Source organism: Nothobranchius furzeri, chromosome 17 (genome assembly GCF_043380555.1).
Source record: "Nothobranchius furzeri strain GRZ-AD chromosome 17, NfurGRZ-RIMD1, whole genome shotgun sequence".
NCBI classification, from domain to species: domain Eukaryota; kingdom Metazoa; phylum Chordata; class Actinopteri; order Cyprinodontiformes; family Nothobranchiidae; genus Nothobranchius; species Nothobranchius furzeri.
The window spans coordinates 38788347-38816260 of NC_091757.1; the positions used below are offsets into that span (position 1 = coordinate 38788347).

Here is a 27914-nt window from a genome sequence, read left to right on the forward strand (position 1 = left end):
TAACAGTGACTAAAACAGATCCTCCCAGAACCGTCCCCCAGGTCTGAATTTATAATCACTCTTAGATCGCAGACATGAAAGACTTGCATGCATCCTCCTAAAATGCCCTCTGAGGTGGCAAGTTCTTTTTTTAAATAACAGAATGTAGAGTTTGGCAAAAAATTGCAACTATTTGTGAAGCTTCTCTTGAAAGAATGGCATAAAATGCATTTCTGACTTTGTGAAATTATTTCATGATTAAACTGTTAAGTTAAATTCTCACAAAGTCGCCATAGGTTGGAACCCTTCATGTTTGCTCCGGATCTGATGACAGTGACTTTCATTTTGTTAGAGTTTAGCTCAAAATGGCATAAAGAAACTCTTGAAAGTATATCATGTGACAAATAAGAGACCACTGCATCATTTATTAATAACACTTTATTTTAACAGGAATCAGAGGTCATTTAACAATGAGAAGCATGTTCACTAGGTTTTTATGAAACTCAGCAAAACTGCTGTATTTGGTCGAGGACACGTCCTGTGAACTGAAGTATTTACCTCCATCTAGTGGTCATAGTGGAGATTGCACCATATAAAAGAAAAAAACGGGAAAAGGAAAATGTGCCCTACATAAAATGAAATCACTGCGCCATGAAAAGTAGTACCAAAGATAAATCTTATTTATTTGTCAGGAAGTCAAATAAATAATATACATACAATTATTGTTCAAAGTATATACTTATAAAAGAAACATTTTTACCAAATAAAGTAAAATACTATCAAAGAACGCTGATCAATTTGTGAAGGCGTAGGAATTTGTCAGTTGACTTTATCGAACAATAGCTCGGCGGTAACTACGTTGTTTGTTCTTTTTCTGCCGCCTGAAACTGGTGCTGGGAAGTTTCATCGATTAGAACGTGTAAATATCCAAAACATACGACTTTTCTGTTAAAGTGGAGTAAGGGATACCGTAAGTATATATTAAGTTACATCTTTTATTGGGACTTACACGTGCTTTTGATAACATTTGAACGGCCAGCAAATGGTAGCCAATTTATCTAACATTTTTTGTTTTAAATTTAAATAAAGCGTGTGTTTTTATTCGATTTATTTGTTTTTACTTTTCAGTTGAAAGCCGTTGGAAAATGACTGGTCGGGCACGAGCAAGGTCACGTGGAAGAGTACGTGGTCAGGAGACTGCAGTTCCAGGAGCGGTAAGTAAAGCTAATATGATACAGGTTATAAGTAGGCATTTAAAATGTTTGCAAGTTGATTTCTCTAGTTGCTACACCGCTCCTGACGGGACAGGTTTATATCGGTCTCATTGACATGTATACTGGACAATTCGTTTCCATAGGCTCCAATAAGTTTTTAAGGCAAAATGGGAGATGGCCACCACCGCCATTTTGACCGTGTCACAGATTCTGTTAAAGAGCAAGTAACGTCTAAATTAACTTTTTTTTTGCTGATGAACTGTATAAATGAGTGCCTAATAGTGTTTTAAATGTGTGCATTCTTTATTTTAGCATTTTGGTGCATTTTCTTTAAAAATTAAAAATTCTGTCTAAAAACCACAGTAATGCGCCACCTTCAGCTGAAAACATAGAATTTGAGTCATTTTGAATAAATTTTAGCCAATGGCTAAAGAGTAAAGTACTACGTAAACCAGTAGAGTACTACGTAGCAGCTCCGTGCCAAAGTTATAAAAGCAACGAGCGTCTCGGCCACGCCCTGTGGCGAGTGGGAGTTGGATTTGCAAGCAAGCTTAGGAGGTCAGCGGTAGTTCAGCATTAGCATATAGCATTAGCATATCCTAGTCTTTAGCATATCTTTTAGTGTTATAAATACTTATTTAGTGTTAGCTTGGCTGTTGGATATTGTAGTTTAGTTAGTGTTTGGCTGTTAGTGTAATTGGGAAAGTATTTCGGGTTTAGTGTTCCATATCGTCTTAGTATTGGTGATTAGGTGTAGTGTAGTATGGTTGCGGTGACTCTGTAGGCATTTTACCCGCGATTCTGCACGCCTCCGTTTGAAGAGGGAGGCTGCCCACCGTGGCTCCTCTGCGATTTAGATGCAGCCCACCGACTCTGCTCCCCCACCACGGCGGGCTCCAGTCTGAGGTGAGTAAGCTAAATAAACGTTTTAACATCTTCTAAAGACAATTCCCTACCTAAATGCAAAGTCTGAGAGACGTGGTTCACTTCCTTTAGCTAGTCAGTCGGCAATTCTGCAACAGTGTCTCTAACTGACGCAGCACTAGTTGACAGACAGCATTACAGCGTGAAATCCAGCTTGTGACCCGGTTCTGTAAGGAATTCTGTTCAGGAGGTCACATTTCAGGCTCTCCACATCATGTGTGACTGACTTTTACGTTATAACAATGATCACACACTAGGAATGTTATAAAGCGCCTATATAGGAGATTCTTTTGTATATTATCTGACTTTCTAAACTCCCAACAACAATGTGCTTCTATTTTTTTTTTCAGGCTAAATCTACCCAAGACACTGGCTGTCAGACTGATTTAGCTGCAAGAATGTACTTGTCCAGGCTGATGCACAAACGCTACAACTAATGGTCTAAGTTGAGAGACTTAAAATCGCAGAACAGTTTTCAGGCGAGGCCGAAGCTCAGACTGAGGCCTTTCCCCGTGGTCTGATGCTCATTAATTATTCAGAATTTTAGGCATTTAATATGCTTAAACAGAAGAGTGACAAAAAAATTCACCCCCTCAGAGTTGTCATGAGTGTAAACTAGATCTATTAAACCTAAAACATGTTTTGGAACCAGGCTGTAAACATGTTTATTTCTGCAGTGAAATTGGTATTTTTAACATGGGAGTCGATGAGGATTTGCTCCCTTCTGACACCAGCCTCCAGCGAATGAGGGTGGAACTGCAAGTTTTGCCACTTCCATGTTGGCTTAAATTTCAGACCCGAATTATGGGGTCTTGGATCAGTCTCTTAAGAGTGTGTCGGCGTCCAGGGGCAGGATGCTGTTGTAAGCATGTCTTAATGGCTAAAAATTGATAAAGTAGGGCTGCAGCTATCGAATATTTTTGTAATTGAGTACTCTATCAAATCTTATCGATTAATCGAGTACTCTAATAAATTAGTCTTTTGTGTTTGTAAACCATTATATCAAATAGCATGTTATAAAATATGAAAGACCTCTTAAAATGAGCAAGCCAGTTAAGTTTTATTCAAAATTAGTTTTCAAAACTTCAGCGCTTCAACTTTATTTCACAGTAAACCAATGCGAGCGGCTGCGGCCCAAATGGCACCTGAACCGCTCATGGCACATGCGCAAACATTTCTCGCTAGCTATTTCCCTATTAACACATGTCCGTTTGAATTTCTACACTTTTTTTTTCTCACACAATAACAAGGATTGCCGAGAAAGCATGTTTGCCGTGGTCATGTCAAGCTATACTGATCACAAAACATTAATTTACTTTCGTTTTCCTCTGCCACTCTCATAAATACCCGTGTCCTCCTGCAGCAATCCCGAGGGACAACAGACATCAATAACAACACAGTAAAAAGTCAAGATGTGTAAAAACTGCTATTTTTAGCACATTTTAAGTCTGACGTATTGCTACCAGATGCACAGTGTGAGCTGAAACTGAGTGCTACAAATTACAAAGTTGCACAGTGTACACAGAATATATAGAAATACAGGCTAAAATGCATTATCTTGTAGAGGCTCTGAGTCAGCTTGCATAAGTGACATTTACATGTGGATGTCAGGTGCTGCAGCATCGAGGATGTGGTGTTGTGGTAGGCTAAATCCATTTTACAGTATTTACACTGGACGACGTTTTCTGCCTTGGTCCCACACCTTTGACATCTTCTGTCTTTTTTGCACTCTGCCAGTGTCCACGTTATTCGCCATGGCTTAAGAGAAAGTTAAGTTACATTCGCTACTCGTGTGTGCATTCAGTGCAGTGTGTATGTGCGTCACTTATTTCGGTCCAGGTGAAACATGACCCCGGGCGATTGCAAAGCTATGAATTTATTAAGCATGAATTAAACGAAGCCTCGAGGCAGAGAATTTCACTCAAGGATTTTTTGTACTCAAATTATTCGAGGTACTCAAGGAATTGTTTCAGCCCTAATAACAAACACTTACAGTTTGATTTAATTAAAGGTTTACAACCCTAGTCACAAATAAAGTACATTTTTCCCCATGTTTTTTAATCACTATAAATTTAATGCTTACAACGTAACCTGTTTTGTTTGCAATGCTTAGCCTACATCTTTATTAAATGTGTTTAGCTGTAACTTATAATTCTCTAACATGTACACAGGTTGAAATCAGTTCTGCAGAGAAATTCTCAAGATCAGTCTGCTTTGTTTACAAATGTAGTTAAATCTTACCTGCATTCTAAATAAATACCATAAGGTTAAACCCAAAATGAAGGAAGGATTTAGCCAAATAAAAAGCATGCTGGGTCATCCTTTTACAAGTAGAAGATTTTGTCCTCCAATGACTCAAGTGTATCGTAAATTAAAGTGAAGCCTGAGGGTTAAATAATGCTCCCAAACTTTTGAGCTACTTTGCCGACTCACCATGTTTTCTTTCTCCGATGATGAAGGCTGATCTGGATGGCTACTACTGCGCATGCGGCTCAGCAGCAGAGAGGCGGGAAGCAGCTGCCAAATGTGCAGCAGCAGGCAAGACTAAAAAAAAGTTTGTAAAATATAAAATGCGTCGACTATTAAATCAACTACTATGTTGACGTCGCCTTGGCGAGTCATGGCAGCCCTATTGTGTAATCAACCCGGCCAGGCTGGGCAGAGTGGAGAGGAGCAAACCCGATGCTAGAGCTGAAGTTGAAATCTTCATCCAGCTTTTTTTCATTCGCACTAGGGCTGGGTAATGTGGCCTAAATTCAATATTACGATATATTGACTATTTCACCACAATAACGATAAATGGACTATAACGACTGGTATGCACAGAAACCAAAGTTGTCCACTAGATGGAGTTGTCACATTTATTACGTTGAGTCACATTTCTACGTGACTCAAGGTGGTAACTCCTTTTAAAGGGACATGAATGTTGCCAACATATACACATCTTTTCTTTATCAAATTTATTGACACAGGGAACATTTTCGATAAGTCAGAAATTTTGATAACAATAAATTTTCGATTAATTGCCCAGCCCTAATCCACACTAGTGATGTGCGAGTCATGAACAAATAATTAAATACTCGAGAATCACTTAACTGACTAGTGAATCACGATTCACTGCTCCAACTGACTCATGCCTGTTACTGTTGGCAAACTAATTTCATAAGTAGAAATATATCTGGCTCATCATTAAAATTGTTACAAAAGACAAGAGCAAGTTTAACAAAAGCATTTTCTTACCTTTTCTGGGCTGGGAGCTCATTAATTCACAGTAGCAATGCTTTTCTAACAGCACGTTTGAGTCACTCCTGCCCTGTCTGAGAGCTAGCTTGCAGTGCTAATTGTAGTGTGACAGTGTGAGCATCCTGTCACAATGTCCCGATTGATCATGCGCCCTGGCTACTTGGCCAAGGGGATGTCCCTTTGGCTGACTGGTTAGAGTGTATGACTCTCACCCGGGAATATGGGGATCGAATCCCGCCCGGGCCCTCGTTTCTCCACCTTGCCACATTTGGCGTTGTTGGCAGGATCCATGTAGTACTGTCAAGTAGGTCCATGGATGTGAAGTTTGTGGCACCCTGCGCGGGAGCACGAGGACGTGCTTGTGGAAAGAGGGGGGAAGATGTGACAGTGTGAGCATCCTGTCACAATGTCCCGATTGATCATGCGCCCTGGCTACTTGGCCAAGGGGATGTCCCTTTGGCTGACTGGTTAGAGCGTATGACTCTCACCCGGGAATGTGGGGATCGAATCCCGCCCGGGCCCTCGTTTCTCCACCTTGCCACAGTAGCATGATCAAGTCACTATTACTCTGTAGCTTGCCTCACTCAGAGGACAAATAACTCACTCACCCCCTCCCTCACGTATTTCAGCTCATAGGAATCACTCAGTGGAAGCTTGCGGTAGTACACGACTCAAAAACCCCTAACTGCTGTCTTATGAGTCATGACACATGCCAGCCTGGCCTGCCAGACTTCTCTGTTTATTTCTGCACAGAGAAAGGGTCTGGGAACTCTCCTATTCAAATAACCCCACCCCGTGAGAATTCTAACCGAGCCAATCAGCGCTGAGTAGCATATGTCACACACCATAATGCTGAGTTTGTCAAACATGGCAACTGAACCGGAGTTTGCTGCGGCTTTCCTCTGTTCTAAATGACTTGAAGTCCTTTAAAACCACATGTAGAAGCGCTAAAAGCCTTTCTTGTAAAGGAAGATGTTTGTGCAGTTGCCAGACGCCTTTTTTTTTTTACTGCAGCTAAAAAACTACATCACGCGGTTCAGTCGGCATTTCCGTCTTTTTTTCTGATTGGTTATTTTTGAGCTGCCTAGTCCAGCCCCTCATGTGCCTCTCTGCCTGTAAGTTACCAGACTCTTTCTCTGTGCAGAATTAAACTGAGGACGAGTCTGGCAGGCCAGGCTATCCCTCTGCAGGTTTAAGTCTTCCCTCAAAACACACTTATTTTAGCCTGGCTTATCCCACGACTGTCTTCATACTTCAGCGTGACACTTCTCTATTAGTGGCAGCTTGTGACATTCTTCTGTACTTTTTACCTCACTAACGTTGCTCATTTAGTTTTTACTTGTTTCTCTGTCTCTTTCTCTATGCTATTTTTAAATGTGCTTTATAAATAACCTGGTATGGTATGGGATAGGAGTCACCCAGTGGAAGCTCGCAGTAGTACATGACTCACTAACCCAGTTTTCAGGTCATGACACACAACTCACAGTACGAATCACTATCACCCCCCACCGGGTTTCAGCTCATAGGACTCACCCAATGGAAGTTTGCAGTACTACACAACTCATTCTCCCCTCCCTCACGGCTCTCAGCTGCAGAAACTCAGTTTTGTAGTGAAATGAACTTTGCCCTGTCTTAATTATAACCAATGAGATGTGATGATTCCATATGAATATAACATATCAACCTGATTGATCTTTGAATGTTTAATCAGAAGATTATAGTGTTTTTCTCTTTCCCTCAAAAAATCTTAATTTTCTCCTGGTTTGGCCCAGCACAGTTAACTTCCCAATTGTAGCAACAGCCTTATATCATAACCACATAAGTGGAGAAAATGTTCTGTAGCAATGAGTGAATTTGCTGTTGCATTAAAGTGATGCTAACTATTGTTTAACATTTGAACTTATTTTCTGATTTTTTAAATTTATTAAAAAAACAGGTATGGGATGTTTTTCTGTATTCGGAGCATCAGAAAATGTTTTATGGTGGAGGTGATGCTTTAAAGTCACTGAGAAACAGCATGCATGCAGTTTGTTGTTTTGCCGCTAATACAGCAGCAGGTGCAGCTGCAGATTTTTTCAATAAAAACAGAATGTTGTAATGGAATTCATGCATTAGTTTTTGTTTGCTTTGAACCCAGAGCAGACATCACACGCCAGACGACATCAACACTGCATACTTTAGTATTTGTTTATTTATTGCGAGCAATATCGATATCGCAATATTAAGCAATGTTATTGAATATTGCAGGTTTTCCTAATGTCATGCAGCCCTATCAGGAAGTAGTTCTTGTTTTAATAAACTCATTGTTTATAAATTTTGGCAAATCAGGATTTGAGGGCTTTACCAAAAATTCATCAGAAGACACGCCTTAAGATACAAAGGTGTTAACACTTTGTGAATGAAAGTGTTAAAAACTCTTATGTGAGTTGAATATTAACATTTAAAAGTATCTTATTGTAATGTGTATGAGTGTAAACATTGATTAACTTGTTAAATCAACATATACTGATCTGGTGTATATATCTGAAATGGAACATTGTAAGAACAATATTAATTTTAAATTAATTGATTTAAGCACAGATTATTCAAACATTTGATTTAAACATCTTGTTCATTAAACACTTGATTATTTAAGCTTATGAGTTGTAAAGTCATGTAGGCTTCAAATAGGTTCACTTTATTCAGAGAGAGGAATGTTGCTGTCTTACTTTACGCAGAGTAGGGATGGGTACTGAATTCGGTACTTTTTAAGGTACCGACCGATAGGGATGGGTACCGAATTTGGTACTTTTTAAGGTACCGACCAAATTCCACAGTACCGACCGAGCACCGATTCACATCATTTCAAACGGTGCCTCGTTTCGGTACCTGTCCTTCTTAACGAGAACTTGCCAAGACAACTGCGCATGCGCAAGAGCGTTATGTCGTCGGTCCCTGCGAGCGAGTTGTAAACAGAGCAGCAAGGGTAGAAAGAACGCACGCTTAAGCTTGGGTCCACTTCACTAAATGTGATGGGTAACTGGGTGATGAAACCAGCGACAGACAACGATCTAAGTGAGACATCCTCATCTTAATCTGCTCCGGTAGGTAAATAAAATGTTTAAGATAACGTTACCTTGATATGTTAGCTTCCGTTTCGCTAATGGTGCGTTCGCTTTCTCCTCGGAACTCCGAATTTCCGACTAGTAGAACATGAACACGCTCTAAAGTTTGGCTTTACTTTACTAAATGCGACGGGTGACTGGGTGAAGATTAAACCAGCGACAACGGTCTAAGTGTGAGGCATTATCGTTTTAATCTGCTCCAGCAGTTAAATAAACTGTTAAAGATAACGTTAGCTTGATATGTTAACTTCCATTGCCACCGTTGTTGTCAGCTAATGGTGCGTTCGCTTTCTCCTCGGAAATTCTAACTTCCCAGTAGGAAAAATCAAATGAAAAAAGATGGCAAAAGGAATGAAGATACACAGTAAATTTAGTTCACAGTAAAGATGTTTGCTTCAGTTTAATTATCAGCTTATAAAAATACAAGGGCGATGTTCAAATACAAACAGTTGAATGTTATTTATCGTGATATTTTTCAAATATGGTTATATATTAAGAAAAATGTATATTTAATTATAAAAGAAAATTAAAATAATAAACACTCAAAAGTATCGAAAATTGGTACTGTTAAGTACCGGTATCGATTCGTAGGTACCAGGAATTGGTACCGGATCGATTCAAATGTCAAAGGTACCCATCCCTACCGACCGAATTCCATAGTACCGACTGAGCACCGATTCACTTCATTTGAAACGGTGCCTCGTTTCGGTACCCGTCCTTCACAACGAGAACTTGCCTAGACAGCTGCGCATTCGCAAGAGCGTTAAGTCATCGGTCGCTGCGAGCGAGTTGTAAACAGAGCAGCATGGTAGAAAGAACGAACGCTAAAGCTTGGGTCCACTTTACTAAATGTGATGGGTAACTGGGTGATGATGAAACCAGCGACAACGATCTAAGTGAGACATCCTCATCTTAATCTTCTCCGGTAGGCAAATAAAATGTTTAAGATAACGTTAGCTTGATTTGTTAGCTTCTGTTTCACTAATGGTGCGTTCGCTTTCTCCTCGGAGCTCCGAAATTCAGACTAGAAGAACATGAACGCGCACTAAAGTTTGGCTTCACTTTATTAAATGCGACGGGTGATTGGGTGAAGATGAAACCAGTGACAACGATTTAAGTGTGAGGCATCATCGTTTAAATCTGCTCCAGCAGTTAAACTGTTTAAGATAACGTAGCTTGATATGTTGGCTTCCTATGCCACCATTGTTATCATCTAATGGTGCGTTCGCTTTCTCCTAGAAAATTCTAACTTCCCAGTAGGAAAAATCAATTGAAAAAGGCCGGTAAAGGAATGAAGATACACAGTAAATTTAGTTCACAGTAAAGATGTTTGCTTCAGTTTAATTATCAGCTTATAAAACTACAAGGACAATGTTAAAATACAAACAGTTGTATGTTATTTATCGTGATATTTATCAAATATGGTTATAAATTGAGAAAAATATATATCTAATTATAAAAGAGAATTAAAATATAAATCACTCAAAAGTATCGAAAATTGGTACCGTTAAGTACCTGTATCGATTCGTAGGTACCGGGAATTAGTACTGGATCGATTCAAATGTCAAAGGTACCCATCCCTACGCAGAGATTACAGGACATTTGCAGGAGATCTTGAGTGAGACTATATGTCTCTGTGGAAAAATAATTGTGGCAAAGGTTTGTTTTGGGAATTTGGGCCCAGACACGGTGTTGTCCTGTCTGTACATGAAAGGTTATCTTGTGTCAATTAGATGGTAAAAAATTGACCACTTGGATACGTAACAGTTTCAACTTTTTTTTTTCTCCAGAACAAATTCAAATCCTTTTACTGTTAAATGGAGTTGAATTAGAACTAATTGTGCAAAATATATTGTCTGTTTACTAGGGCTGGGCGATATAGCCTAAAATCAGTATCACAATATATTGAGGATTTCACCTCGTTAACGATAAATGGACAACAACTACAGGTATGCGCAGAAACAAAAGTTGTCCGCTAGATGGAGCCGTCACATGTATTAAGTCATGTTTTTGCGTGACTCAGTGTGGTACAGCTTCGTAAGGAGACATGAATGCTGCAAACCTACAAACATCTTTTCATTTTTTTATTATCAAATTTATTGACGTGAGAAAAAATTATAACAATATGAGTCAAAGATTTTGATAACAATATATTTTCGATTTATTGCCAAGCCCTACTGTTTACAAATATTTGTTTAAGTTTTGATGCTCCTTTTATTCCATGACTTCTAGGGCTGTAGTGAAGCCTCGATGACGTCGACGGCTCGATTCTAAAAATTTGTCGACGTCAGATCTGGTAGTCGACGCACCACACCCACTTGTTACATCCCCAGGAGTTTGTAAATAGAGGTGGAATCTGCCAGTTTTTCCTCTAGTTCGCCCTCTTCTCCGCCTTCACTAACATCTCCGCCAAATACCGAAGACCCGGAACAACGTCCGTCCGCTACTAGAATCCTTTCCTGTTTTGCCCGTCTTCGTCTCCCGGCAACGGACAACAACTTCCGGGGTCTGATACGCTGCTCAGTCTCTTATCGCAGATGTGGAAAATCACTGGGAGCGTTTTCATAAAGAAGCTTCTTTCAGACATTAGGAAAGCTGTATTTGTGGTAGCAGTCTCTCCTCCATGCTGATCTGTTTGCTGGGTGGTGTTTGTTTATTTAAACTTGGTAACTTGAACTTAACGTTGGTAAAGATACTGTTATCATTTTTGCTAACGGCTTCTTGCGTTTGGACAAGCTGTTACGTTTTGGTTTAGAGTTAATCTTTTTTATGGTGTAGATCTCCCTTTTATTACATTTAGAGTGTTGTGGGTTTTCGGTTTAGTTAAAAATATCACCTTGAGTTTGGTTTAACCACCCAGTTTAGAGTTTGGACCTTTGGAGATCCCAGTGGGACATCCCTAGTTATTTGTACTTTTGTTTTAATTCCCCACAGACAGAATTATTATTATTCCCACCTCTGGATGGAAAGATTTGGTTTTTTTGTAGTTGTAAATAAACCTGATCATCATTTTAACTTTTAAATCCCGTGTTAATGTCCCTTCCTTTTTGCACACGAGCCAAACTCGCCAGGAAGGGTTGTAACTAGGGATGAGCGAGTACACCACTATCTGTATCTGTGTCTGTTCAACCAACTAAATTATCTGTATCTGTACTCGGAATGGGCGTGGCATAACCGGAAGTGGGCGTGATTTAACCGGAAGTGGGTTTGGTTTACATCAATATATTATTTTAAGTCTGAAATTGATATGGATTGATCAGAAGTTGCTTTGTGTATTGTTTATTTGAAAACTATTTACAGAGCAACCTCAGAATTGAGATTAAATATTTTTGATCACAATAGTGAAGGAACTATTTCAGAACAAGTGTTTCAACAAAATCAGAACATTAATATTTAAGTGCATGGATTAATAAATCTGAACTCATGCAGTAGGAACTAGAAAATATGAAATGCTTGAACCAGACACAACTTTATATATATTTTTAAATTTTAATTTGATTAAACTGATTTTTTTCTTAACGTTCTTGGCATGTTGCCCCACACAAAGTTAAACAAAACAATGTGGATTGTGTGTCTGAGAGAGATAAGAGAGGGTGAGAGGGAGAGAGAGGGAGTAAAAAAAATACCCCGACCGGAGCAGAGGTGACTGATGCAGCACGTCAGCTCTGTCTTGTCAAATGCACCAGGTAAGTTACGAAAAAAGTAACTTTGAATATTCAACCGAAAAAGAGGCGAGCTGAAGAAAACCTAGGGAAAACTGAAGAAACGTGAGCAACAGTGAAGCAATCACAGCGAGATCTGTTTCTGTCTGTGTGTACGTAGATGAGCCGGACGGACTGCGCTTCCGGCCGGCTAGAGAGTTTTGTGTGTAGGGAGGGGCAGGCGCTTTATGTGACTGGCCAATCACAGAGCGTGAAGACAGTCAGTTACCCAATGAGGATTTTCCTTCAGCACGATTACAGATATTTACGAGTTTTACTCGTGTCATGCTCGTACTCATCAAAAATGCTTTATCTGAAACGAGTATCCGGCTCATCACTAGTTGTGACACCAATCGCCTCACGCTAGGGCTGGGCGATATATCGATATTCTTTAAATATCATTATAATTTTTAAACAAGATATAAGATGACTTTATATCTTTATATCGATATAACTGGCCAAACTGCTATGCTAGCGATTAGCCGCTATGCTAGTGACATGTTGCTCCGTCTCTAAGCGGCTATTACGTGTATTCTCACAAGTTTGCTCAGTCTGAGAGCCTCTGGGTAAATGTGCTGCTCTGAACTTTGCATTTGGCCTCCTGGTTTTTAATTACTTGGGGACGTTCAATGCCAACGGAGTTCTGTTTTCCATCCTGCTTGTGCGGAGAAACGAGCCAAACCCCTCCCTCCCCTGTGTAATGAGGAAACGGCTATGGAAAGCCGGAGTGGCCAAATGACCTGAAACATATTTAAAGGTTTGAATAGTAAACTATAGGGTTACCGTTGTTGGGGTTATTAGGAGCGAACAATTAGTAAGCTTCAACTTACTTTTGGATTCTTCAATAAATTCTGTAAATACGAGAATATTTACTGATTTATTAATTAATTAAGATATTCTTAGACATCTCCGGGGCACCACCCTTTAATTAGAAAGGGAAATGAATCCAAAACCTTATCAGTCTTTCTTGAAGTTCGTATAATCCTTGGAGCAGAGACTTCTCTTCGACACAACAAAGCTACTGGACACAAAAATCTGAATTTTATAACATTTAATTAAACAATTTGTTAAATGAATAAACAATGGAACAAATGAATAACAACCATGTGATATAATTGAAGATAGATGTGTTTGCGTGTGATGGAGGATGTATGAATGGGGTCCTTTGTTCTCACAAAGGAGTAGTGTGTGTGTGCGTGTGTATGGATTCAAAATGGAGTCTTGAGTACAAGATGGCTGACCCCTTTGTCTGGCTAAAGTGTGGGTGGCAACTTGCACTTTAACTTCCAAGGCACTTAGAATCAGTAGTAACTTAACCTTAAATCACTCAAAACATTTCAAAGGATCATGAAACAACACAAAAGATTAATCACAAGTTAATATCTTTTAGTTTCACCACTTGGCCATAGTAGGAAACATTTAAAGATATTCAAACAATGATAAATAAGCAGATTATTCTTTCAAAATGACCCGACGGACGTGTTTGGGACGAAAGAGGAAAACACGAAGCTACTTTTTAAGCAATAGCGCGGTTTTATTGCTTATTCTGGACTATAGAGGAAACGGAAGAAGAAGGAGAGAAAGAGATGAGTGTCTGATCACCAGAAGAGCGAGGCGTCCCTCACTCTTTGAGTTGACGGTTCTCCGTGTTTCTCCACAGTTCTCGGCGTCGTCCGTCGGCTTGATGGCTTTCTCCGCTGTTTTCGCGTTCTCCGTGAGTTTGACGGAGTTGCTGATTTTTCCAGCCCGGTTCTGTGTTCTTCCCTTCAGCAGCTAGAGCAGCGAGCGGTTGAACAGACCTGATGGCTTGTAGTTTAGTTTTCCAGCGGTTGCGTGGCTCAACTTGGGCACTTAGAGCTTCCGCGTGCTCAAGGAAGTCGGAGCGTTCGACAAGCGTGTCCTTACCGCCAGGTATCCTGGGCAAAAGAACGAAGTTTTCTTTGTTCCGTTAATGATTTATAGCTTGAGTTCGCGGGAAAGCGTCCATGAGCTCCCGCCTCCCGCAGAACGTGTTTCTGGTATTAGGCGGTGACATCATCCCAATGCTTCCGTGTGCAAAGCATCATGGAAAATGAAGTTTCTTGGCGCTGATGTGATTATTTGCTTTTCAGAGCAATTTAAGCACAGTCATTTTGGAGAAAATCACTGCATAGTAATTTCCTCATGAGGTCAGACCCTCAACACCGTTTTATTTTAAAGGCGAACTCAACGGGTGAGAATTGTTGTTCCGGTTCCGTTTTTTTCCGCTCTTATTTGCTATGCTAGTAAATACTCCGTTACGAGTGATTCTGATGAAAAAGTTGAGTTTGTAAGGTGTGGGTTATGGCGACAGTAGCCCGAAAATAACACTCATAAAAGAGCAACCAGAGACTCTGAATCATTACAGTATAATCGCTGATATGAGCCAACACTGCTAACTAATAACTAACAACTAGTTAATAACTAGTTTTTCTAATAACTAATAACTCCATGGTGCATGACCCATGTGATCTTCAGTAGATGCAATTACATCATCGTACATTTAGCTTAACATGATGGATTTTTTTTCTCTGGACAAGACCTATACAATATGGGCCACCTCTAGATGAAATTTAAATAATTTTACATTAATTATAAATATATAATTAAAAAGTGCCTGTGGGACATTTGATACTCCTCTGGCTCTCAACTGTGTCTGTGTGTGTGTGTGTGTTAGCAGACAGCTGTACCTGTGTTACTAAAGCTCAGACTGGTAGAGAGTAGGCACTACGGTTAAAGTTTGACCAGAATCAATACATTTTTATGCATTTAACCTACTGATTTATGTATATAATTTCTCAAGAGCTTGAAGTGAGTTAACTTGTCAACAGTTTACAGGAGGAAAAATATCGAGATATATATCGTATATCGGAATTCAGCTTAAAGATATCGAGATATAAGTTTTGGTCCATATCGCCCAGCCCTACCTCACGCACATAAGTGACCAAAACAAAGCAGCATGGAAACACCGTCTCCATGCTGCACTCCCAAGTTCTACACGTCACCAGAACATAACCAACCGCAATACAATAAAAGCAGTGTTATACAAAATGGAAGGCCTGTAGTGTTTATTCTCTTACCAATTTTTTTGAGGAATTTATTAGATTTTTTGGTTTTTATTAACTGTGCAATTGAAAAATAATCATTAGATTAATTGTCTAAATCAGGGGTGTCAAAGATGCGGCCCGCGGGCCGGATCCGGCCCGCAAGTGGGTTAAATCCGGCCCGCGAGATGGTTGTGTAAACTTTATTTTCATACTTTACAGTGTAGAGTGAAAATAAACTTATCATTGTGAGCAAGTTTTCTCTAATGAGTATAAATAAAACAAAGCTGCACTCAAGGCTCACACAAGAACTTGAATCACATCCTGAAGTTGGCCGCCACTCAGGATGTGACTTCTGATATTGATGTGCTGGTGAAAGCTAAAAGATGTAAAGTAAAGTGAGTCGAATATACTTTAAGTGCTACGTGAAACTGATCTTGCCATGTGATCTGTAAGCTCTTTGAATCACTAAGGAATGTTTTTTTTATTTGTTGATTTTTTAATTTTTTTCAAATTTTCAAGTGCACTTCAGGTGTGGTACTCGTACTACTACACTGTCCTCAGGCTCCAGCCTTGTTTTATATTGATTGTATTAAAACAAAGAAAACAATCAGAAGTTGTTTTTTCCCCGGTCCGGCCCACTTGGGACTAGATTTCCCTCAATGTGGCCCTGAGCTAAAATGAGTTTGACACCCCTGGTCTAAATAGTCATTAGAATAGTCGACTATTCGATAAAATAATCGTTTTAAAAATAATCGTTAGGCGCATCATCTTCAAATCGGAAGAAGAGGCTGAGGACTACATTAAAAAAAATAAAATGACAACCAGCGACAGACAACGGGGCTGACTGAGTTCGGGGACTGCCTGGTCTTATCCCTGTCTCTCCCCCTCTGAGAGGGGAGTGGATCACACAGTGAGGCAAGAACCGAACTTTATATTATTGGTTATGGTGGTTCTAAAAGCAAGTAAGGTTCTATTTTATTTTATTTGATTATTTCTATAAGAGTTCTACGTTATGAATCCTATTTTGTTATCTCTTACTTATATCCCGTTGAATTATATACCAAATGGTTAAGTCTTTTATTACTATCATAATTATTGTTGCACTGATCAGGGATCTCCTGTGGGGGGCGATATGGAACTCTGTTTTTTTTTTCCCCCTCCTACTGGCTGATGCTGACTCTTGGGGGAGTCTACTGTAGAGACGAGCACACCGGAGCTGATATTAGCAGTTGTACGCTACCCCCTCTGGGGATGGAACGTCTTAAGTAACCCAAGGTCTTAGGTTTAGAGGGTTTGGAGCCACGTTTTGTTTGGGGAAACGTGGGGGGGTTGCTTTAGAAACTTCACTCAGTATGATTTAAATCAAGAGTCTTTACTCAATATGAAAGCGAAAGTCAAAAAGGTGCAGCCACGATCCTTTGGCACTATCATACTAAAATTAATCATGATGGGTAGATCTGCTATAAAAGTACTTACGTGGAATGTGCGCGGTTTAAATAACATGGTTAAACTTAAGCAAGTATTAGGCAGAATAAAACAGTTAGGGGCCACAGTATGTCTTTTACAAGAAACACACCTGTTGGAGAAAGATATCAACCGATTAAGAACCAGATGGCCTGGACAAGTATTCTCCTCTGGATTCTCCTCCCACTCTAGAGGGGTCATAATTCTGGTCCATAAGTCGATTCCGTTTCAGTTAACAGAGAAGTATTAGATTCCTCTAGGAGATTTATTATACTGAATGGCACTATAGTTTCAACTCTAGTAAATCTGGTTTGCTTATATGCCCCTAATGGAGATGATCCTACTTTTTACCAGCATTTCTTTTTAACTATTTCCTCCTATACTGGCCATTACATAATAGGAGGTGATTTCAACTGTGTGATTAACCTTGTGGTTGATAGATCAAACACCCATGTTACTCCCTCTCACCAACAAACTAGAACAATGATTGGGAAATTTATTAAGGACCTCAACTTGATGGAGGTGTGGAGACTATTACACCCTAATAAAACTGAGTTCTCGTGTTTCTCTAGCACCCATAAAACATATTCACGTATTGATTTTTTCCTGATCTCAACAAATCTAATGTCTCTGATACAAAAATGCTGGTATGAAGCTATTTTACTTTCCGATCATGCCCCAGTCATTTTATCTCTTCTACTGCCGAACCTTTTACTCCAGCCACTCCCATTTCGTTTCCAAGCAAAATGGTTGAGATATACAGAGTTCGTAAAATTCATAGATGGGAAGATAAATGATTATTTCACTTTTAATACGAACCAAACAAATGCATCAATAAAATGGGAAGCCTTTAAGGCCTATATAAGGAGAGAAATGATAAGCTATACTAGGAGCAAATCCAAAATCCATTTGAACAAACTAAAGGAACTTGAAGAACAAATTAAAGACTTACAAGACCACTTATATCACCACAATGATGTTGGAAAATACAAAAAACTCCTTCTGTTAAAGTCAGAATATAATGAACTCAGCACAAATAAGATAGCTACAAATCTAATGTGGTTGAAGCAGTCCTATTATGATCAAGGGGAGAAGGCAGGGAAGCTCTTGGCTTGGAGGCTAAAAAAAATACAATCAGAAAGAACCATAAACTCAATTATATTGGACGATGGAATAGAGATCACGGATCCGGAAAATATAAATAACACTTTTGCCAACTATTATGAAAATTTATATAAATCAGAATACCCTAAGAATGAAAATGAAAATGCACAAAACCAGTTTTTAGACCGATTGGAATTTTCGACCCTTCCCGAAGAAGCCAAACAGGCCCTTAATGCTTAGTTGAGCATAGAGGAACTCAGAGAAGCACTGGGTCTTATGAACAGCGGCAAAGCCCCAGGTCCGGACGGACTCCCAATTGAAATACATAAAAAATTTCTGACAAATTATTGCCACACCTGCTTGAAATGTTTAATGAGTCCTATGAAAGAGGCATTTTGCCACCATCTCTGAGAGAGGCATCTATTTCAGTCATTTTAAAACCTGGTAAGGCCCCAACAGATATGAGCTCATACCGTCCCATATCACTAATGTCCTGTGATACTAAAATATTGTGTAAGGCCCTAGCTTGTAGGATTAATTCATACATTCCAAAATTAATTTCTGATGATCAAAATGGATTTGTTATGGGCCGCCAGGCCTTTTATAATACTCGTCGGCTTCTGAATATACTGTGGGATAAGCAATCTGCTACTGACCATGCCTTTTTATCATTAGACGCTGAAAAGGCGTTTGATAGAATAGAGTGGAGATACCTTTTTGAAACCCTTAAGAGATTCGATTTGGGAGGAGAATTTCTGAAATGGGTCCAATTGTTATATACGGAACCGATAGCCAAAATCGTAACAAACAATCAGATATCAAGGCCTATACAACTTGGTAGGTCTACTCGACAGGGCTGCCCACTCAGTCCGTTATTGTTTCTTTTGGCCATTGAACCACTTGCTATGGCGATACGCAATTCCTCTGAATTAACTGGAATAAGAATAGGTCAGGTCGAACATCGGGTATCATTATTTGCAGATGACATCATTCTCTTTTTAACTAACCTAGAGAAGTCGGTTCCGGCAGTGGGCGATGTTCTTCAGAATTTTGGGTACTTCTCTGGGTACAAGATTAATCAGAAGAAAAGCTCCCTGTTATTTCTAAATGAAAACAATCCTCATATCCAGACACAATTCACCAGTACCTGTGAAGGCTTTACCTACTTGGGAATACAGATTGTCCCTGACATAAAGAAAATTGTTCCCATTAATTATGACCCCTTGATACAAAAAGTTTCAGAGCTATTGGTAAGGTGGGATGGGATGCCGATTTCTATGATAGGTCGCATTAATATGTTGAAAATGTCAATTCTACCAAGATTTCTCTACTTATTTCAGTCCATCCCCCTATATACCCCAGACTCTATGTTTTCATCACTGAATAAACTTTTCTCCAGATTTATTTGGAACAACAAACGACCCAGGCTACGCCTCTCCCCGCTATACTTACCTTATGAGCGTGGAGGGCTTGGAGTGCCCAATATGAAGATGTATTATTGGGCAGCCCAGTTAAGGGCAGCTACTTGCTATTTTCCAACTAGGGAGACTCCTTCCTGGGTTAAAATTGAGAATACAGGGTATCCGCGGGTCCTTAAAAAGTCTTAAAACGTCTTAAATTTGCTTTTCAAAATTTAAGGCCTTAAAAATCCTTAAAAATGACAAATAATCCTTAAATACAGTTTCCAAAGGTCTTAAATTACCAAAGGCCCACTAAACAAGATTCTTTTATTTCTATAAAAATTTCGTGAATTTCTAGTTAGTGTTCAGCATTTTTTGTGTATGATGTTGGCGTAAGCGGAACCGTACACATTCAGCTGGTTGTGAAAGGGGGCTATTTTTAGATGAGCACATTAGCTGGTTAAGCTAGTTGGAGTTTGCGCCATGGGGAATTTTAATGGTAACTGGATGGCTAATCCCACGTTCGCGATGTGGTTAGCACCAGTTCCAGGCAATAGCTGGAAATTATAGCTTAAATTTAATTTTTTAAATAGCTTAAATTTGGTCAAAGTGGCCTTACAAAAGGTCTTAAAAAGTCTTAAATTTGGCTCCCTTAAACCTGCAGATACCCTGGAATAACAATATAGGACTGCCATTACAATCTTATGTTTATTCAGATTCAGCTAAAAGAATACTGAAAAATACAAAAAACCCTATGGTTAGAAATACGATTTCAATCTGGCACCAAACACATATAGCTTTAAATGAAGAGTCACAACTGTCAGCTTTGTCGCCGATGTGTGTGTGTGTGTGTGTGTGGGGGGGGGGGGGGGGGGGGTGTTGATGTTTTTTGTTCTGTTTTAATCTGAAAATCATAAACATATTTTGGAAAAAAAAAAAAGAAAAAGAATCGTTTACCCCCAGCCCTAGTGACCTCCGTGTTTGCCTTTCACTGATCTTTATTTATTTATTTTTTTTAAATACATGCCCTCTCGGTTCTTTTGTTATAATTTATGTTGTCTGTTTTAGTTGTCCTAACAAGCAGTCTAAAAAAATACTCAGTTCCACCACTATTTAAAAATAAAAAATAATTTCTGTATGCAAAATTGATTAATTTTTTTATCACTCAGTGGTACGATGTACAAGGAAAGAGGAGCAAATTAGGTTTGAGTGATTTTATTTTATTTTGCACTGACTAAGACTCAAATGAATAAAAAAAACTTGAATAATGTTGGTGAGTGACTCAAACTCAATTTAATAAATTGAACAGGGTTTTCCCCAGAAAATTTTATAAGCCACACTTTCCGCTGCTGTTTCTCACAGTATCAGCTGATGGAGGGCTCTAGTTTCGTTGCGCCATTCGTGTCAGCGGACACAGTAGGGTCGGGGAGGGGGGCGGGGCATGACTCTTATCCTGGCGGGTGGCCAAGCAAAGCCTAGCGATCTGCCAGGCATATAAAGCACTGGGGGAAACCCTGATGAATCAATTTTTACCGTCACTAATCCAAACAACTAATCTAAAGTGAGCTCAAACTTTGGAATAGAAACTTGCTGGTGGATTTCGTTTTCTCACCTTTTTCACTATTGACACATTTTCATGTCTGGTAGTTTGTCCCACCCATATTGATTAAACTGTTATATTTTTCGTTGCAGAGCAAGGCTAGTGAGCCTGCACCAGTACCGGCTCCCTCTGCTGAAGCGGGGCTGGTTGGCAGAGGCACTGAAGAAGGTAAAGGCAAAAATCTAATTTGGATGTATGTCTTGCGTGAACGACCTCAAACAAAATGGTTTGAAATAAACAAATACTAATAAGCCCACATAAGAATTATTAATCTATATTCTTTAAAACATGTGTTGTACATGTAGAGGTGTAGTCTGGTTACTTTTAAAAAGACATTAAAGCAAGCAACATTTTGAGGAAAAAAGATTTCAAAGGTCCGACCACTTTCTTTAGGATGCCTCCTAAAGCAGTGGTTCCCAAACTTATTTAGCCGCGCACCCCCTTCTATGTCCCGACCATGTCGACGCACCCCCCCAGCCCCCACATCAGGGCATGGCTATATATATATACATATATATATATATATATATATTTCAGCCATCAAGTTAAACAGACAGGGTTAAAAAAAATATGATCAACCTTTTCCCCCATCACTTTAATTTTTTAATAAGGGGGGTGCGTGAGGTGAAAAGTGTAATGGCTGCGGAGCTCAGAGAAGTCTGTCATATGTCACCATTAGCGTAGCCAGAAACTCATTTGTGGGTGGGCCTAAGAAAAAGTAAATGGGCACAATAAATGTAATTGAAAACAAGTATATTGTTGCGCGTGTGTCCTCCACATGTGCCCTAGCCTCATAATAACAGTGCGCCGAGCTTCAGCACTCTGGCCTGCGCACGCCGATATGTTCCGCATTTGATCTTTTTTAACGGTGTTGGAGGAATCTGAAGGTGGTGAATCATTCTGGCAGATTGGAATTAACACCCTGTCTCATGCAGGTGTTCTGACATTGTAAACCTCACACACAGAACATTGTGGATGTAACTAAATAAATCAAGAAATGATTCCCATTCAGGCTATTAACAGCGAGCTGAAGATCTGAAGTTCAGAGTGCGTCTGTCAGAGGTCAGACGCATTCCAGCGGAACCACGGCTCACGGGTGCACAAGTGAGCACATCTGGGCTTGGCAGAAGTAATTTTACAACATTGGTTTAAATAGCGCCAATAACAAGACGCGGTGACTTGAGCGGCTCATGGAGCTGTGCCGCGCGCGCGCGCACACACACAGATTCAATAGGCGCGCACGCTGCGCAAACTCCGGCAGCTTGAACGTAGCTGAGTTCTTTCATAAAGGGAGCCGGTGCAGGAAATCTGTGGACAGATGGGAGTTAGATCCAACTCGAGGGGGAAAACAAGGAATCTGAATTGTGCGGGGGACTTACAGTCTGTAGAGGGGGGAAAGTAGCTTGAGGGAGGAGTGGTCCGGTCTGGGCTGAGAGGGGATTCCTGAGACTGAGATCCAGAAGGGGAGACGTGGAGGGAGCTGAGTTTGCTGAGATCCAGGGAGCTTAGGTGGGCAGCTGGAGGTGGTTCTGGCCAGGGAGAAGCTGAGAGACAAGCAGGTTGGAGTTCTAGAGAATAGCCAGTCGGGGATGAAGGTGGAGGTTTGATCTGGTGAACGAGAGCAGGAAGGGTAAAATGCTAAATCCAAAATCCAATACACATCTAAAATCTCAAAAGGTCCTAAGAGCTCGAAAATACGGTGACGAGGTGGCTTAGAAGGTACCCAGGTAGAGTAATCATCCAGCGAAGTGTAGGAGTCTCTCAGCTGCTTAAATACCCCTGGCTGGCTGATGAGCAGATCTGCTGCAGCTTGGTTAACCTCCAGACACGCCCACCTGCAGAGGGAAAACTCAAGAGAAAGGGAGTGACAGCAGGAATACACCTCAGACCGTGACACACGTGTTTTCATTTGGTAAACACAGCCACATTTTCACATGAAACACACATACCATTCATTGCTTAAACACAAGTAGCCTTTGGGTGAACACTACCAAGAATGGAAAGAACACTGAAGAGCAAAACTGAAAACACAATTGTCGAAAGGCAACACAAGGAATTACACACTGAATGTATGACAGTGCCCACTTTTCTCTGAGAGAAGCATTAGACATCACAAAAATTTTGAGACAAAACATTAATTTTTACAGTTAACCCCCCCCCCCCCCCCCACACACACACACACACACACACACACACAAATTTTGAGACAAAACATTTTATTTTTACAGTTAACCCCCCCACCCCCTTTCCCCCAAGCATAATCATGGGGCATCATGCCGCCGGTCTCTGTCTGGCCAGAGGGCCTCATCAACATCACAGGCGATGTCCTACTGGTCCAAACAGCTCTGGAAGTACCGCCCCGAGTGCCTCATGAAGCCCTGACAAGCCTCAAAGGCCACATCTCTACAAGGCTCCTCCATGGCTTGAAGCAGTGGGACCTTGCTCTGTGGATTCCTTTCGAACACCTTCCACCTCCAGGCTGAGAACAACTCCTCAGTAGGATTGAGGAAGGGGGAATAAGGTGGATGTTATAAAATAGAATACCGTGGGTGGTCCTGAAACCACTCATACACCTGGGTAGCCTTGTGGAAACTTACTTTTATGCTGCAGTCCCTGATTGCAAATTGCTCGCCAGACCCGAAAGTTTGGAGATTTGAATATTTGTGTGTTGTTGATTGAAGCTTTGAGAATTTATGTGGAAAGTGTGTAAACCTGAAAATTGTGTGTTGTGTTTTGACAGCAAGGTAATGTGAAATTGATATCAGAGTGTAAAGGAGGAAAATCAGAGTTCTAATATGATAAGGAAATCTTAAGTAGTGATAAATTGAGTCAAGCAATTGGGAACAGAAGTAGAGGTTGTGAAAATTGTGCCTCATTTTTGCTTTTTGAATTTTAGCAATCGAAAAAAACTGTAACTGCTACAAGTTCTGTGTCCAACGTTTCAATTTCACAGTCTGCCAAAAGTAAGTGAAGCTAACAGCACTTGCTTTATCCAGATGTGTAGCAATACACGTTTTAACTTGTTTATGAATCTGGGGTATGGTCTTGTTGACAATGGAGTGGCGGCTGGGGGCATAACGTAGCGAGGCTCGAGGTGTTCAATTAAGCATCTAAACCCGACATTACTCACCACCAACGGGCTAGTCATCAAGCACAATAAACTGGCATATCTTCTCTGTTAGGGTTAATGCCTTTTTGGTATCTCTCGGGAGATTCTCATGCTTTACAAAGGTTTCAGGCAGCGTTTGTTGTTTAACGCCAGGGAATTGTTTCTTCGCCTCCGTGGTCTTGTGAAAATCCTCATGCAGCTTTGTGTGATGCTTCTTCAAATGCGCAATGAGGTTCGATGTATTAAATTTCCCTGGGTCTGTCCCACAACGGGAAACTTCTCCATGACAAGTGTTGCACTGAGCAACACTGTCTTTTTCGTGCTTCAATGAAAAATACAGTTACAGTTTTGACACATTTTAACGAGCTTCCTCCGCGCCGTGTACAGCACTCTCACAAAGGTTCAGCAGATATGTTTACATTTTTGCCGCTGCGCGCCTTCAGTGTTAGGGAAAGGAAGGGAGGGGCTGACGCGATGCTGCTGTCAGGGTCTGTCATGGATTTTATCAATATGTTTATCAATAACCCATTTCCTGTAGTCGGAGAGAGGAGACAATGATCAACAAGTCAAACAGTTATAACTGTGGCAAGATGCACGAGGGGGGGGGTGGGGGAAGAGAGGGGGGGTGAGAGAGAGAGAGAGAGAGAGTGTGTGTTTGTGTGTGAGTGGCTTGTGTGGGTGTGTCTGAATGAGTTCTGAACTAGTGGGCATGCAGAGAGGAATAGAGAAATACGTATTACATTCATTTGATTGAGTCCATGATCAAGAATTAATAAACATAATTTTATCTCTAGGCTCCACAGTAGCAGCGACGGACGGCTGGTTTGACTGGCTCTGAGAAGCGTTAATCAGAATTTGCAGTTCGCATTTTTTTTCCTTCTACCAATTGCATAGTGATGTCTGGGCTTAAAAGCAACTCATTAGATTCATAGTTATTTGTAAAAGTAATGCATTACCATAAATAGTAATGTGTTTACCAACATTGGTTATGTATACTACTGATTGCAAAAACACCCCTAGGTATTTTGTCTTCTCTTTTTACTGAATATTTTTATGTTATATATTTCTGCTTGGTTCACTGCAGTTTCAAGGAAGAGAGAAGAGACGGATAAGAAACCTCTGCTCTTACATTTCCACAACCATCAAATGAAAGACGGAGGTGTCCCAACCAGCAGCTTGGCTGGGCAGATGACAGCAAAAGTTGGTGGAGGAGCAGAAACTAGCAAGAACCTAGATCTGGACCCTAATGAAAAGACGTCTGATTCTTCAGAGATTGAAGTTGGTGGAGAAGATGAAGATGATGTGAATCTAGACTCTGAGCGTTCAGACTCTGGGCCAGAACCTGGAAACGGAGACCATGGCTGTAATGAGAACAAGTCTTCGAAGTCAGATATTAAGACAGTCAAATCATTTAGCTGCCCTGTGTGTGGTATACGGTTCCTCCACAAGTGGTCTCTTCAGAAACATGTGAGAGTGACAAGTCATTCAGCAGTAAAGTCTTCAGAGTGTTCGGATAATACAAAATGTGTGAAAGAGAAGCAACATGGAGGCTCATGCAGAAAAGTCCAGAAACAACCAAAAATATTTAGCCATAAGTCCAATTTAACCCATCATATGAAAGGCCACACCGGACAGAAGCCTTTTGCCTGTGAGCTCTGTGGATACAGATGTACCCTAAAGGCAAGTTTAAACAAACACATGAGAGTTCACACAGGAGAGAAGCCTTTTGCCTGTGAGCTCTGTGGATACAGATGTACCCAAAAGGCACATTTAAACACACACATGAGAGTTCACACAGGAGAGAAGCCTTTTGCCTGTGAGCTCTGTGGATACAGATGTATCCAAAAGGCAAATTTAAACACACACATGAAAGTTCACACAGGAGAGAAGCCTTTTGCCTGTGAGCTCTGTGGATACAGATGTACTCGAAAGGCACATTTAAACACACACATGAAAGTTCACACAGGAGAGAAGCCTTTTGCCTGTGAGCTCTGTGGATACAGATGTACCCTGAAGGCACATTTAAACAGACACATGAGAGTTCACACAGGAGAGAAGCCTTTTGCCTTTGAGCTCTGTGGATACAGATGTACCCTGAAGGCACATTTAAACAGACACATGAGAGTTCACACAGGAGAGAAGCCTTTTGCCTGTGAGCTCTGTGGATACAGATGTATCCAAAAGGCAAGTTTAAACACACACATGAAAGTCCACACAGGAGAGAAGCCTTTTGCCTGTGAGCTCTGTGGATACAGATGTACCCAAAAGGCAAGTTTAAACAGACACATGAGAGTTCACACAGGAGAGAAGCCTTTTGCCTGTGAGCTCTGTGGATACAGATGTACCCAAAAGACAAGTTTAAACACACACATGAAAGTCCACACAGGAGAGAAGCCTTTTGCCTGTGAGCTCTGTGGATACAGATGTACCCAAAAGGCAAGTTTAAACACACACATGAGAGTTCACACAGGAGAGAAGCCTTTTGCCTGTGAGCTCTGTGGATACAGATGTACCCAAAAGACAAATTTAAACACACACATGAGAGTTCACACAAGAGTGAAGCCTTTTGTCTGTGAGCTCTGTGGATACAGATGTACCCTAAAGGAAAGTTTAAACAAACACATGAGAGTTCACACAGGAGAGAAGCCTTTTGTCTGTGAGCTCTGTGGATACAGATGTACCCTGAAGGCAAATTTAAACACACACATGAGAGTTCACACAGGAGAGAAGCCTTTTGTTTGTGAGCTCTGTGGATACAGATGTACCCAAAAGGCAAGTTTAAACAAACACATGAGAGTTCACACAGGATAGAAGCCTTTTGTCCGTGAGCTCTGTGGACAAAGATTTCGCCAAAAGACACATTTAAAGGGACATACGAGCATCCACACAAGTGTGTGTGTGTGAGTGGGATTGAGGAGTGTTGTGATGGGTTTTTATTTTCAGGCTGTTTTTAAAATTCTGGGGATGGGAGGGAATGTGGGGCCTTTTTAATTTGTTAACACTTTGAGTTGCGTGTATTACAGGATTAAGTGGTGTATATAAATAAAGTTGATTGATTGATTGATTGATTGATTTAAATGCAGGGCCATGAACGTGAATACCAAAATCAACAATATGGTGTAACCATCAAGCTTGGGGCAGATCTTTATCTTCACCAGGGTTGAGACATGAGTACCTATTGTTACCATCACGCCATTGAAGCCGGACTTCGTTGTGCTCTAATAGCAGTTAGTCGATGATGAGCTTGCAGTGGGATAGATGAATCCAAGATGGCCTCTCGGCAATCTTTACAGCAGTGGGGTGGTAAGGAGAACTTGAAACGGGCCTTCCCACTTCAGGCAGCGCCAGTTGTCTCGTTTCAGCACCTTAATCAGAACCCAATTTCCTGATTTCACGACCTGTGAGGGCGATAAAGCACACGAGGGTTCTGGGAGATCATTGTTTATTTTGACTTGTTTATCAGTAAACAATTTAACCATCCAATCTGCTAAAGTACCACAGGATTCATGATATGGGGAACAGGAAATCTTCCATAAACCACTTCAAATAGTGTTGGTCCACCAGAGGGAGCTGTTACCCTCATCCACAGTTTTACTAGTGATACACACTCTGGCCATGGACGGCCTGTCTCAGCCACTGTTTTAGCCAATCTATTTTTAATCGTTCCGTTTGTACGTTCAACCAAGCCGGCTGAAGAGGGGTGATAAGAACAATGATGTTTCAGCTCAAACCCTAAGGTTTCAGAGCACCTGGTCAATTCCTCATTCACAAAATGTGTCCCATTATCTGATCTAATAACCAATGGAATTCTGTAAGTTGGAAAAACATGATTGCACAACACCTTTGCCACTGTTAAAGCGTAATTTTTCTTTGTGGGATATATATTTCTGGCCACCTGGATAAAGCATCTATTACCACTAAACAATATTTTGTTTCTTGCATCTGTGATAGTTCAATAAAGTCCATGTGTGAAATGGATAATCAGGTGTTGGGAAGTGTCCCCGTTT

General features: G+C 40.5%; 2 protein-coding genes across 5 annotated transcripts; one reads left to right on the forward strand and one right to left on the reverse strand.

Annotated features, from left to right (window-relative positions):
- Positions 1 to 88: 88 nt before the first annotated feature.
- On the forward strand, positions 89 to 27888 carry LOC139063605 (zinc finger protein 235-like). Of its 2 annotated transcripts, XM_070545968.1 has the most exons (4): positions 89 to 949; positions 1108 to 1193; positions 20891 to 20966; positions 24992 to 27888. In XM_070545968.1, exons 2-4 carry the CDS (start codon positions 1125 to 1127, stop codon positions 26716 to 26718), a joined length of 1872 nt encoding a protein of 623 aa, XP_070402069.1. In that variant the 5' UTR covers positions 89 to 949; positions 1108 to 1124; the 3' UTR covers positions 26719 to 27888. The 2 variants fall into 2 exon arrangements, with proteins under 2 accessions (XP_070402069.1, XP_070402070.1); XM_070545969.1 differs by lacking the exon at positions 1108 to 1193.
- On the reverse strand, positions 13202 to 22957 carry LOC139063620 (uncharacterized). Of its 3 annotated transcripts, XM_070546009.1 has the most exons (3): positions 22522 to 22957; positions 22178 to 22406; positions 13202 to 22106 (listed from the first exon to the last, which is right to left on the reverse strand). In XM_070546009.1, the coding sequence occupies exons 1-3, from the start codon at positions 22705 to 22707 to the stop codon at positions 22081 to 22083; spliced, it is 441 nt and encodes a 146-aa protein (XP_070402110.1). In that variant the 5' UTR covers positions 22708 to 22957; the 3' UTR covers positions 13202 to 22080. The 3 variants fall into 3 exon arrangements, with proteins under 3 accessions (XP_070402110.1, XP_070402109.1, XP_070402108.1); XM_070546008.1 differs by having other exon boundaries at positions 13202 to 22406; XM_070546007.1 differs by having other exon boundaries at positions 22178 to 22957.
- Positions 27889 to 27914: the final 26 nt, after the last annotated feature.